General features: G+C 57.7%; 1 protein-coding gene across 1 annotated transcript; it reads right to left on the reverse strand.

The window, feature by feature from the left end:
• Positions 1-700: 700 nt before the first annotated feature.
• On the reverse strand, positions 701-12912 carry LOC133362290 (ethanolamine kinase 1-like; the record flags this gene model as incomplete). Its single annotated transcript, XM_061581216.1, has 3 exons — positions 12907-12912; positions 11887-12024; positions 701-822 (listed from the first exon to the last, which is right to left on the reverse strand). Coding segments are annotated over exons 1-3 (266 nt in total), but the record flags the coding sequence as incomplete, so codon positions are not given.
• Positions 12913-14558: the final 1646 nt, after the last annotated feature.

The raw sequence follows: 14558 nt of genomic DNA on the forward strand, positions 1-14558 counted from the left end.
CTGTATATTTGGAGTTTGAATGTTCTCTTTCTATCCCCATGGCTGCATTGTCTCCCGCTTTTTCCCCCTCTGCATTTAAAAAACATACGCTTAAGAGTATTTGGCTACTATAAATTTCCACGTAATAATCCACTTTGATGAGCCATCATTAGTGGCCAGATCACTTCTGAAAGAGAGCTACAGAGTTCGTTGGGCCTTATACCGGCTAAAATAAAAATATAGCAGATTGAACAAAATATTTCATATCTATCTGTCCGGACCACTTTGTGATCTGCCTGTACGGATGTGCGTTGAAATTCTTTGGCCATACGTAGCCAAGCCGTGCTAAATCGTAGGGTGCGGGGGAAGGACAAACCAACTAAACACACAAAATAGCAGTTCGGCATTTTTGGGTTGTTTTAGTTTTAGGACCCAAATATCAATTACGAAGCGTGATAGAATCCGTGCACACAACTTCATTAGCATTGGTTTCAACGCACGCTCAACTCGTGGCATGGTTACCACATTCAATGTCTCAACTGCCCAGACGCTTATTTGCCAGAGGACCCTCCTCTCGCTCGCTCTCCATCTCCGATTGACAGCAGCAGATTACAGCCGTCATTTTAGATGTTGTTATCCACATCCATTCCTCCTACAAAAGGAGCGAAGGAGAAGCGGCGACGGAGTGTTTACAATGCGGTCGACGGCACGATGTCGTCACCTGAAGATGTCCGGCTGTCGAACCAGCGCCGTGTCGAGAACGTGGCCGTGCACGAACTCGTAGCAGAAGCCGTTGAGGAAGGTGCAGTAGAGGCGGGGCGCGCAGCCGTAGGCCTGCAGCACCTGCGGCGAGGTCACACGGCACAGGGACACATCGACTCTCGGGGTGTCATTTCGCGAGGCGGGGGAAGTAAGTCACCGGCAAGCAGGGTGGGTGGGTGGGTGGGCGGGTGGGCGGGTGGGCGGGCGGGCGGGCGGGCGGGTGGGCGGGCGGGCGGGTGGGCGGGCGGGCGGGTGGGCGGATGGGTGGGCGGGTGGGTGGGCGGGTGGGTGGGCGGGCGGGTGGGCGGGTCGGTGGGCGGGTGGGTGGGTGGGTGAGCGGGTGGGTTGGGTGGGTGGGTGAGCGGGTGGGTTGGGTGGGTGGGTGGATGGGTGGGTGGGTGGATGGGCGGGTGGGTGGGTGGGTGGATGGGCGGGTGGGTGGGTGGGTGGGTGGGCGGGCGAGCGAGTAGGCAGGTGGGCGGGTGGGCGGGCGGGCGGGCGGGTGGGCGGGTGGGTGGGTGGGCGAGCGAGTTGGCAGGTGGGCGGGCAGGTGCGCGTGGGTGGGCGGGAGGGCCACAGGCAGAAGAGACAGGCAGCAGCGTGCCCCGGCCAACTCACGGCGACATCCGCGGCGTGCGGAAATCAGTGACGCGTAGAGAAGCGTGGCAACAAAGCAAGAGTCGTTTGACGTCTCTCTCTCTCTCGGCTCTCCATTTAACAATCAACAGACGAAAAAAAATCCATAACATAGGGTTTTTTGGGTTAGATCGCGTACATATCAATGCGTCGTTAAACTCGCCGCCACCCGACACAGCCGGTTAGTAAGGTTTGTCACATTTATATTCACGCGATCCAACCCTAAAAACCTACATTAAGGATGATATTGTGTCACGAACGCCTACTTGTTAAAAAGACTAAAAAAATATTATCACCGTTCACGCAAAACGCTTTCACGGACGACTTCATGAGAACAAATTAAAATCGACCGCTGGGGACGGACGCTTGTGTCGTGCCCAAAACGTCGCGATTTATTTTATTTTATCCCTACGTGACTTTACCGAAAGAACCAAAGACTATGGATTCCTGCAGTCACGAAAGCTTCAAGTCAAGATTATCCGGACGAGTTTGTACGGGGAATTGTCCCTGCGCCGCCAACCCGACCCCGCGGCCAAACGAATTAAACCGTCGCAATCGCCGAGGGTTTGAACGGCGAGGAACGCTTGCTGCTGCTGCTGCTGCTCCCCTTTCGAACGTCGATCCAAAAAACATAAACGCAACAACTCCCAGCCCTATACCCGTTGCACGACACCTCTCGCAGCGTCCACGCAGGAACCTCTCTCGTTGGCTGCTCAGCCGTTTGCTTCAAGTTACTAACAAAAAAAAGTGGAATGAAGAACCAAGCAGGCTACGCTTCCGTGGGGGGGGGGGGGGGCGATCGGGGGGGGAGGGAGCTTTGGCAACTGTGCAGCTCCCCCAGGCTTTTGGAACAACGCTTTGTGCCTCTGCTCACAAGACATTGAGTCGTCGCCTCGCTCTGCCGTTTAATTCTGCGGTGACAAGGTTGCGTTTCATTTCCTTCGCCCCGTAACGCGTTGGCGGCGCTTTGGCGAGCCCGCTACGGACGGAATGCGGCGCTTACGTTTCGTAAAAAAATTATTTCTATTATTCAAGTCAACGAGAGTTCTCCTACCCGAGCGAGCCGTCCGCAGCCAGCGGTGGGAAAATGTCCGAGAAATTCCTACGGCAGGGAGGCGAGACTGAACACAGGGCCATCCACCGCCGACATCCCCATGAAGTAGTACCTATTTTATCCACCCGGAGGGGGATGATGATGGGCCGAGTCAATCTCCCAACCGGGGATTGAACGCATGACCGGGCGGGGCTTCCTGCCGCTGTGCCTCCAGGCTGTGGCATCTCAACTTATTTAAATACTTGATACTGGTAGGAACGAAGTGAACCAGCCTACAATAGATTATATCGTCCGTCCGTCCGTCCGTGTAGCAACATCGCCCCCTACTGCAAACACTTGGCAGGACCCTACAAAAACCTTTAGACTCAGTGAGGCTTTCCTGGCTAAACAAGTGTAACAGTCCCGTATAATTCCCTGAGATAGTTTTCAATTAAAACATTTAAATTAAAAATTAACTCACAGCGGCCTAAAGCCTACAGCTAGGCCTAAAGCCTAGAACTAGGCCTCAAACTCTCCCTTCGTATCGTACCCCCGCCATTTCATTTTATTATAGCCATTCATTTGTTCGTTCCTACCAGCCCACCCCGCAGGGACCTGTTTAAAACCACCACGCGTGCCACGCACACAGCTTGAGCACATTCTAAAACCCGGTGTTCTTCGTTGCAAGGCTCCCGCAGTGGCCTTTAGTGCCCCCCCACCCCCCACCCTGACAGTAAACATCGGTGCTGATGGTCACAAACCCCAATGGTTTTAAGTGGTGTGGCGGCCCTCACGTGCACACCGATGTCGTCTTATCGGTGGAAGTGGGGGGTGGGGGGGCCCCCCCCCCCCCCTCGCTCGGAAAATGAGTGAAGAACCAACCAGTGTTCTGCACGGACTGCGAGCGTGCAACACGCAAGCACAAACCACCTGGCCAGGAGTAGTATACATTATAATACTGGTAGGAACGAAGTGGACCAGACCACCAATAGATTAATGTGTCCGTCCGTCCGTGTATCAACATCGCCCCCTACTGCAAACACTTGGCATGACCCTGTCCGACAAGATGGCCGCCCGCTCCCCCTGCGATCTGTCAACTAAACAAGATGGCCGTCGCTTCCGGCGCCTCACGGCAAAACTTTTTTAACACAGAGACAAGAAACATTTACTAACACAGAGACGAGATACATTTAATCGCCTTATTTGTGCACGAAAAGCACGGCGCGAGGCCTAGTGCGGCAGGCTTCGCGAGGCCTAGTGCGGCAGGCTTATTAACACAGAGACGAGATACATTTAATCGCCTTATTTGTGCACAAAAAGCGCGGCTTCGCGAGGCCTACTGCAGAGGCTTCGCTAAGTCTACTGCAGAGAAGGCTTCGCGAGGCCTAGTGCAGTAGGCTTCGCGAGGCCTAGTGTGGCAGGCTTCGCGAGGCCTAGTGCGGGAGGCTTATTAACACAGAGACGAGATATGTGATGCCGCCGCCGCGAAGCCGTTCGGCAGGCGCCAAATCCCCGACCTCGCCACCACCAAGCAACGGAGCCGACCCCTTGTCTCCCTCACCTCACCTCACATGAACACACCCGCACTCATTTCCCCCCCCCCCTAGAGCTCCGAGGGGAGGTCGCCTGGCCGACCGGTTTTTATCCGAGAAACCCTTATCGGGATCAACTCTCACGGTTTCCGGCGATCAGGGAATTGGATGACCTCCCCCGTGCTACGTTGCGCCGCGGCGCTGCGACCGGCCTTAATATGGTGTGGTCGCGGGGCATTCGGCCACCGTGGTTGAGGCGCATTTCCCCCCACACACGCCAGTATCGACGGGGCAGGCAGAGGGAATAAGCATTGTGATGGAGGAGCATCATTAGAAAACACGCAGCGCATCTGAACTGCATAATCAGGCACCCCCGCACCAGCAGCGGAGGGACGGCATAATTACGCTCGGGTACGCAGGCACCATTGTTAGGGGAGTTAAAGGATAAGGCTATTAGTATAAATAATCGGGAGAGGGGAGGCGCGCGGGGAGCCATGCACAGCTTCCCACGACGGGCCTTTGTGATGGACACCGCCGCATGAACCTCGATGATGGGGGCCTGCGTGAGAAAAGGATTGATTGGAATTTGCGCCGTGCAGGTCGCTCATTGATTAGCGGAACAAAGGCACCGCGGAGCTGCCTGGCCCGGGCGAGGGGGGCGCGTGCCATTGTTTGGAGTTCACGCCGCGCGGACAAAGGATTAATTAGCATAGTGAAGGCGCACGGTGCGTGGGAAGGGGGTAGGGGTCCGGGAATCAGGATAAATGGGGAGCGCAAAGGGGAAATCGCTCTCTTACTCCAGCGCCGGGCGACCAGACGCAGCTCCAGCCAGCGACCCGGACGTCCGTGCGACGCACCGAGGCACGCGGTTAGCACAAGGATCAGCGGACCGCCGTGGACACTTAACAGTGAGTAAGAAGGTGAATTAGAATCATAGCAGATAAATCGGGAATAGGTATAGAGGTATCAGCGTAGGCCAGCCTCGTCGACTCACTGATTTAGTTCCAGGTAGCGGATAATAAATCATTAATAGCTGATCGTGGCCTCGTGTGATCTCGTGTTATAAGTGTGAACGCGTGTGGTACGGTGTATGCGTAAGCTCTCGGCGTGCGTAATCGGCGTACCCCCGGTGCGCGATCATAACGTGAGCGGCCAGCGCGGCGCAGAGCGGCGCAAGAGTGGGTATCGCGTGTGGAGCTGTATGTGTGTGCGCGCACGTTCATGACGTGTATAATACAGGTGCACGATCCTAACGCGAGTGGTCAGTGTTGAGTGAGTGCCGCGCAGAGCTGTGTGTGGGAGTGCGCATACGTTCGTTACGTGTCGGATACGGATGCGCATTGGTAACGTGCCGCACAGGGCTATACTGCGAGCACGGCGTTTGATTGATGATGATGTGCGCACGTATGCTCGCAGCGTGGGAGCGCAGTGCGAGGCTGTAATAGTAGGGGTGTCGCGCTCGAATGCCGGCGAAACCGTAGCGGGTAATAGGGAGGTGGGGTAACGTAAACGGAATAGGGGATGCAGGCGGGAGGGACCCCGGGGGCCAACGGCCCCCACAAATTGGTGTCAGAAGCGGTACGGACCCCCGCGTTACCTCACGCTAAAATAAGACTAATATTTACCGGCCGGGGGGCCCCTTCGTGGAAGGCATTCGCCCGCAATCTCTTAGGGGCCAAGGAAATTAATGGATGGACGGACGCGCAGGCAGTACGCCAACTTAATATGAATCTTGATGGGCGGGCAGCCGATTTTGTAGAAGCGTTACCCGCGAGCGCACAGACACAGCTAGAGGAGCTGATGCGCCGACTCGATCAGCGTTTTGGCATGCATGACGAGGAGGAAGCAAAATCGGCCTTAGAGGCGCGCCGTCGCCAACCTGGCGAAGATCTACGTGATTACGCCGAGGATGTGCGCGAGTTAACAAAGATCGCACGCCCGGGGTACGCAACTGATGTTATTGAGGAACTGGCCGCCGAGAAAATCCAGCGGTACCTGTCTCGCACGGCGTGGTGGCAGCCAGACATGAGCTGCCCACGTCTTCCCTTTAACGCCCTTGTCGAGCGCGCACGTAAGTGTGAAAGAATTCACAGCGAACGCGCGCAGCTCCGGGGGCTGGGACGAGAGCGCGCCATTGCGAGCCTGCTCTCGGAAGACGAGGAGGAGGAACAGGAGCTCGCGAGGACGGTAAGGGGCCGGGAAAGAGAGCCACAGAGACCCAGCGAGACGACCCCGGGGTGGGTAGCCGGGTTACAAACCGGCATTGGAGATATTGCTGGCCGGGTAGACCGAATGGACGGTAAGGTAACCCACGTAGGTGAGAGGGTAACCCAGGTACGCGAGGAAACGAATAAAAATATGACCAAACTGCAATCCTCCGTTGAGACCATCCGATCCGAAATGGGGGACCTACGCGCCACGGTAGGGGGGTTATCTGGAAGGGTAGCCCGACTAGAGGCGGAGGGTGGACAGCGGCGTAATGGGGGGGGAGGGAGTGGGCAGGGGGCCCACTATGGAGCTGCCCCCCCTCCTCGGGCATGTTATATGTGCGATCGCCGAGGGCATTTAGTGAGAGACTGTCCTCAGGTCGCCCGAGCTAGACAAGAGCTAAGGTCAAACACTAAGGCCCCCCTAGAGAGGGGACCACCGGGGGGTGAAATCGACGTAGCCCCGACACAAACAAGCTGTGAGAATAATGGCGAGCGAGTGATCTCCACACAGGTTCCAGCAACAACGCCCACAGAAACGGTGACTCCTGGCGACTGGCTGCGGGAGCTGGTGGCGGGGATCACGGGGGCCACGTCGCTGGTGGAAGGGGAGGTAAACGGAGTGCGTACCCGAATCCTGCTGGACACGGGGGCGGTGGCCTCGCTCGTGAGCGCAGCGCACTGCAGCGCGATCGGGGTCGACGTGCGTCACCTGCAGGCCCCGGACCGCGCGCTGCACACTGCGAGCGGAGCCGGAATGGGGCTGCTGGGGAGAGCCACCCTAGAGGTCCGCATAGGCAGCCAGGTGTGCACGCAGGAGTTCTACGTGTCGAGTGCGTTGTGTCACGAGTGTATCGCAGGCACCGACCTCCTAGAACGGTTGGGACTCAACGTGCAACCCCGCCAGCGATGCGCCACCATGGAGAGCAACGGCGAGCGGATACAGTTCCTGGGACGAGAACCAACGCGCCGCCGCTTTGCACCTGTGGCCGCTATCCTGGCGACGGCAGTCACCATCGGCCCGCTCACCGAGATGCTGGTGCCGGTGGCAACATCCCCCACCGACCCCGCGCTCCGACCATCAGGGGAGGTAATGCTAACTCCTCACCCGGAGTTGGCAAAACGGTATGGGGTTGTGGGATCCGCCACGTTGGTAAACGCAGATGGGGACCGATTGTTTATGCGGATGTTTAACCCCCACAATACCCCAGCGATACTGCGACGGCGCACCCCGATAGCCACAGTACACCCCCTGCACGCACGCCACTCTAACGACTCGGTGTTCGCACTCTGGGCTGAGGACCCCGGTCGTCCTGAGGGTGAGCAGGACCTGGCCTGGCGAGTCGGCCCGACTCCCCGAGCCGAGGTCGTTCCCCTGCTCGACGCGTTACATGTACCATGGGCGGACTTACCTAAGGGAGAGGCCGATCGGCTGCGCGAGTTACTGCGGGAGTATGCCGACGTGTTCAGCGAACACGACTCGGACGTGGGTCGGACCGACCTTGTTAAGCACCAAATTGACACCGGTGCAGCCCGACCCATCAAACTCCCTGCGTACCGAGTGGGCGCACCCGAACGCACCCAGATCAAAGAGGCGGTTGGGGACATGCTTCGCGATAACATAATTCAGCCCTCGGCGAGCCCCTGGTCAGCCCCGGTGGTACTAGTAACGAAAAAGGATGGGTCAACCCGGTTCTGCGTCGATTATCGTAAACTGAACGCAGTCACGCTCGGCGACGCCTTCCCCATACCCCGCATCGACGACACTTTTGACAGCCTCGCCGGAGCGCGATATTTTTCCACCCTCGATCTCGCGTCCGGGTACTGGCAGGTGGAGATGGCGGAGGAGGATCGGCCGAAAACCGCATTCACCACCCCGATGGGACTATTCGAGTTTCGAGTACTCCCGTTCGGACTCACCAATGCACCCGCGACGTTCCAGCGGCTGATGGAGTTGGTGATGCGGGGTTTGCAATGGGAACAGTGCCTGATTTACTTGGACGATGTGATCGTGTTCAGTAGATCTTTGTCTGAGCATTGGTCCAGGCTACGAGAGGTGTTCCAGCGACTGCGAGCGGCTCATCTCAAGCTCAAGCCACGTAAGTGTTACATCGCACAACGCGAGGTGGGGTACCTCGGGCATCGCGTCAGCGAGGCAGGCGTGCGCACCGATCCGGAGAAGGTACGCGCCGTAGTGGAGTGGCCACGACCAAGGAATCTGACGGAGATCAGATCATTTTTGGGGCTCGCCACCTATTATCGTCGATTTGTAAAGGGATTCAGCGAGATTGCACGCCCCCTCACCCAACTCACCTCCCCTAAGCACCCCTACCAGTGGACGGGGGCCTGCCAGACGGCCTTCACCACTCTCAAAGATCACCTCACCCACGCCCCCACCCTCGCTTTCCCCGATTTTACCACCGATTTTATTTTGGACACCGACGCCTGCAGCAGCGGGCTGGGCGCGGTGTTGTCACAGGTACAGGATGGGACGGAACGAGTCATCGCGTACGCCAGCCGGACCTTGAGTGGGGCCGAGCTGAACTATTGCGTGACCCGCCAAGAGTTGTACGCTGTGATTTTCGCATGTAAACAGTTCCGGCCGTATTTGTACGGCCAGAGATGTCGCGTACGCACTGACCATTATGCTCTTCAGTTCCTTCTTACATTCAAGGAGCCGCGGGGGCAGATGGCCCGTTGGTTGGCGCAGTTGCAGGAGTACAACCTGCAAATCGAGTATCGGGCTGGCCGGACGCATGCAAACGCGGACGCCTTGTCGAGGCGACCCACGGTGTACGCCGAGACGAGGGCGGAGGAGGCCTGCCCGTGTTTCACGGGGGGACGCTGCCGGCAGGCAACGGACCCCCGAGAGGCCGCGGCCACTGACCCCCCCCCAGCGAGAGAGAGTGCAGTGTGCGCCACAGAGACCCTCACAGGTGGCACTGAGGATCCCGTCGACCGCCCGGCAAGCGCGGGACCCGCGGCTCGGGACCCGATCGGACGGATCCAGGAGGACGTCGGCTGCGCCTTCCCGGGCCTAAACGACGAGCAGCTGAGACAGACCCAGCAGCGAGATCCGGATCTGGCGGCAGTGGAGGCGGCACTGCGGGAGGAAAAGAGCGCCCTACCAGGACCCTGGAGCGGTTTGTATGCCCGGTTGTGTGTGCAGAACGGAGTGGTACGGGAGTTAACCGAGGCCGGCCAGCCGGGGTGCATCTGTGTTCCTGCCCAGGTGCGACCCCAGCTGCTACGGCTGGTGCATGACCACCCACTCGGGAGCCACGATGGGGAACGACGTACTCGAGAGACCCTGCATCGCCAGTATCTCTGGCCCAAATTGGCACAAGACGTGGCGGCCTGGGTACAGGGCTGCCGCGCCTGTCAGCAGTGCGGGCCGAAACCGGCACGATACCAGGTACCCCTAAGGCCGTTCCGCGTCAGCCGCACGAATCAGCTGGTCGGGATCGACCTACAGGGGCCATTCCCGCGATCCCATCGAGGCAACCGATATATCCTAGTCGCAGTAGAGTATTTCACCCGCTACCCCGTGGCAGTGGCCATCCCTGATAAAACGGCCTTGGTGGTGGCCCGGGCATTTGTGGAACACTACGTACTTAAGCACGGGATCCCAGAACAAGTCCTCACCGACCAGGGTAGCGAGTTCGAGGCCGAGTTGTTCCAGGCACTGTGCCGAGAGTTCGGAATCCAGAAGGACCGAACCACAGCGTACCACCCCCAGGCGAACGGTATGGTGGAGCGCATGAATCAGACCTTAGCGGGGAAACTCAAACGTATGGCGGCCGCAAATCAACGGGATTGGGATGAACACCTCCCCTACGCTCTTTTCGCCTACGCCACCACCGTACACACGTCGACGGGACAAACCCCGTTTTTAATGATGTTCGGCCGTGAGTCTCGTTTACCCGCAGATCTGCTATTCGGCGTCCCTTCCCCCCAGCCGGAGGAGGGAAGCCGCCCCGTGGAACACCTGTTGGAGACCCTACGAGAAGCCCGAGGCCGAGCATACCCGCAAGGGGAAGCCGCGCATCGGCGGCAGGAACAGGGCACCCGACCCCGCATGGAACCCCCCTTATTCCTGACAGGCGCTAAGGTGTGGCTACACACCCCTCGCGTCGGGGCCGGGCAGGTGGGGAAACTGACGACCTACTGGCGGGGACCCTGGACCGTGGTGCGACAGATCTCCCCCTGGACGGTACTAATTGATGGCGGGGAGAGGGGTCGAGAGACGGTGGTCAATGTCCGCCGCTTAAAACCATGGAAAGCGGCCCCGGCGAGAGAGAACCCCGTCACCCGAAGGCCCCGAAATCCCGGAGTACCCGCACCCCTCGTGTTGGGGGGCCTCGCACACTACATGGGCCCCGCCGGGCCCCCGAGACGCCTCGATCCAGTCCGGAGACGGCGCGGACGACGGGCCCTAGATCCTTCCGCTGCCGAGTTTGTGCCCCAGCCCACAGGTGCCGGAGGACGGGGAGAGCCGCTGGAGTGGAGGAGGAGGCCGCCGCAGGAGCTGCAGAGGACGGAACCACCCGCCCCGAGGCCAGCCACCAGGTCCAGACGGATCCCCCGGACCCCGCAACGTTTCCTCGTGGGCGCGGCTCAAGCAAGGTGCTCCAGTCAACCCGGGACGGGGACTGGCACCTCGGGGGGCTATGTGATGCCGCCGCCGCGAAGCCGTTCGGCAGGCGCCCCATCCCCGACCTCGCCACCACCAAGCAACGGAGCCAACCCCTTGTCCCCCTCACCTCACCTCACATGAACACACCCGCACGCATTTTCCCCCACCCATAGAGCTGGAAGGGGAGATCACCTGATCGGCTGGTTTTTATCCGAGAAACCCTTATCGGGGTTAACTCTCACGGTTTCCGACGATCAAGGAATTGGACAACCTACCCCGTGCTACGTTGCGCTGCGGTGCTGCGACCGGCCTTAATATGGTGTGGTCGCGGCATGGGGCATTCGGCCACCGCGGTTGAGGCGCATTTTCCCCCCACACACACCCCCACGGGTCGACGAGACAGGCGGAGGAGGGAGGGGACAGCATGAATAGCGGGACCGCAGGGGCTCTTGCGCATAGTCATGGAGGGTTGGGATCATTACGCTTGAGCGCGCAGGCCCCATTGTTAGGAAGGGTAAGGGATTAATTAGGATTTACGCCGCGCACGCCGCTCACTGATTAGCATATCAACAGCGCCCGGAACCGCCGTGCGCGTGCTCGAGGTGCGCGAGCCCATTGTTCAGCGCAGCATCCTTTTGAGGTAGGGAGGATAAATAGGAGAGCGCAAAGGGGAAATCAGTCTCTTCTCTCCAGCGCCAGGCGACAGGACGCATCGAGGCACGCTGCGAGTACCGTAATTTTTTTCATGTTGAACTTTTGATTGTTGTTTTTTTTTGTACAGAATTTGAAAAAAGATTTTTTCTTGTCATTTTTTTTATATAATTCGATTTATATATTTTGCTTATTTTTAGATCAATGAATTTTTTTTTTTTACACACGAACATTAAATGCGGCGATAACGGTGGCGGCCTGCCAGATTGGAACCGCCAACGTCGGCAGCGGCCGCCGGATCTTTCATTTGGGAGCGACTTGGGGCAAACCTCGGCAAGAAAAAGAAAAATAACATTCGTAGCTCATCGGATTCCTCCGGTATTAAATAAATATTCCGATTAAGTATTTCCGGAGTGGAGGTGCAGCGGCGGTGGCGGCGGCGTCTCTCACCTGGAAGCTCTCCAGCTCGCTGTCCCTGTCGACAAACAGCTCGCTCTTGTTGCCGTACACGCGCACGAGCACCACGTCCTCGCTGCCGTCCCCTCGCGAGCAGCCCACCAGCTTGTTCGTCATGCCGTCCGTGAACAGCTGCACGCACCGCACGCCACCCGCGTCAGCCACCGGAAGAGTGCCACCGTACCGCCCCCCCCCGCTAGCGGCCACATAAACACACCCTCACCGTCCCCCACATAAACACACCCTCACCGTCCCCCACGTAAACACACCCTCACCGCCCCCCACATAAACACACCCTCACCGCCCCCCACGTAAACACACCCTCACCGTCCCCCACATAAACACACCCTCACCGTCCCCCACATAAACACACCCTCACCGCCCCCCACGTAAACACACCCTCACCGCCCCCCACATAAACACACCCTCACCGTCCCCCACATAAACACACCCTCACCGCCCCCCACGTAAACACACCCTCACCGCCCCCCACGTAAACACACCCTCACCACCCCCCACATAAACACACCCTCACCGCCCCCCACATAAACACACCCTCACCGCCCCCCACGTAAACACACCCTCACCACCCCCCACATAAACACACCCTCACCACCCCCCACATAGACACACCCTCACCACATAGACACACCCTCACCACCCCCCACAAAGACACACCCTCACCACCCCCCACGTAAACACACCCTCACCGCCCCCCACATAACACACCTCACCACCCCCCACATAGACACACCCTCACCACATAGACACACCCTCACCACCCCCCACATAGACACACCCTCACCACATAGACACACCCTCACCACCCCCCACATAGACACACCCTCACCACCCCCCACGTAAACACACCCTCACCACCCCCCACATAGACACACCCTCACCACCCCCCACATAAACACACCCTCACCGCCCCCCACATAGACACACCCTCACCACCCCCCCACGTAAACACACCCTCACCGCCCCCCACATAATGTGTGTAATGTAACATGCCTTCATGTTCACGAGGTTGTAACTGGCGCGTGTGTGTGTGTGTATAATGTAACATGCCTTCATGTTCACGAGGTTGTAACTGGCGCGTGTGTGTGTGTGTATAATGTAACATGCCTTCATGTTCACGAGGTTGTAACTGGCGCGTGTGTGTGTGTGTGTATAATGTAACATGCCTTCATGTTCACGAGGTTGTAACTGGCGCGTGTGTGTGTATAATGTAACATGCCTTCATGTTCACGAGGTTGTAACTGGCGCGTGCGTGTGTGTGTGTATAATGTAACATGGCTTCATGTTCACGAGGTTGTAACTGGCGTGTGTGTGTGTGTGTATAATGTAACATGCCTTCATGTTCACGAGGTTGTAACTGGCGCGTGTGTGTGTGTGTGTATAATGTAACATGCCTTCATGTTCACGAGGTTGTAACTGGCGCGTGTGTGTGTATAATGTAACATGCCTTCATGTTCACGAGGTTGTAACTGGCGCGTGCGTGTGTGTGTGTATAATGTACATGCCTTCATGTTCACGAGGTTGTAACTGGCGTGTGTGTGTGTGTATAATGTAACATGGCCTTCATGTTCACGAGGTTGTAACTGGCGTGTGTGTGTGTGTGTGTATAATGTAACATGCCTTCATGTTCACGAGGTTGTAACTGGCGCGTGCGTGTGTGTGTATAATGTAACATGCCTTCATGTTCACGAGGTTGTAACTGGCGCGTGCGTGTGTGTGTGTATAATGTAACATGCCTTCATGTTCACGAGGTTGTAACTGGCGCGTGTGTGTGTATAATGTAACATGGCTTCATGTTCACGAGGTTGTAACTGGCGTGTGTGTGTGTGTATAATGTAACATGCCTTCATGTTCACGAGGTTGTAACTGGCGCGTGTGTGTGTGTATAATGTAACATGGCTTCATGTTCACGAGGTTGTAACTGGCGTGTGTGTGTGTGTGTATAATGTAACATGCCTTCATGTTCACGAGGTTGTAACTGACGCGTGTGTATAATGTAACATGCCTTCATGTTCATGAGGTTGTAACTGGCGCGTGTGTGTGTGCGTGTGTGTGCGTGTGTGTGTGCGTGTGTGTGTGTGCGTGTGTGCGTGCGTGTGTGGTGTGTGTGTGTGCGTGTGTGGTGTGTGTGCGTGTGTGCGTGTGTGCGTGTGTGCGTGTGTGCGTGTGTGCGTGTGTGCGTGTGTGTGTGCGTGCGTGTGTGTGGTGTGTGTGTGCGTGTGTGTGGTGCGTGTGTGTGTGTGTGCGTGTGTGTGGTGCGTGTGTGTGGTGTGTGTATGTGTGCGTGTGTGTGCGCGTGTGTGTGCGTGCGTGTGTGCGTGTGTGTGCGTGTGTATGCGTGTGTGAGTGCGTGTGTGTGTGCGTGTGTGTGGTGTGTGCGTGTGCGCGTGTGTGTGTGTGCGTGTGTGCGTGTGTGTGCGTGTGTATGCGTGTGTGAGTGTGTGTGTGCGTGTGTGTGTGCTTCAGGTCTTTTCGGCCACGGTCATTTCCTCCCTTCTCTACGCTTGCGAAACGTGGACCCCCCTGATGGAGCATCTTCGCCGGTTGGAAACATTTAGGCTGGCCTGCCTACGATCCATCCTAGGTTTAACCAGGCTGGATTGTGTGAGGAGCTCACAAATCCTTGAAAGATCGGGCAAAGTCCC

Source organism: Lethenteron reissneri, unplaced genomic scaffold, assembly GCF_015708825.2.
Source record: "Lethenteron reissneri isolate LAM-NWPU_2019-01 unplaced genomic scaffold, ASM1570882v1 scaffold_1426, whole genome shotgun sequence".
NCBI lineage: Eukaryota > Metazoa > Chordata > Hyperoartia > Petromyzontiformes > Petromyzontidae > Lethenteron > Lethenteron reissneri.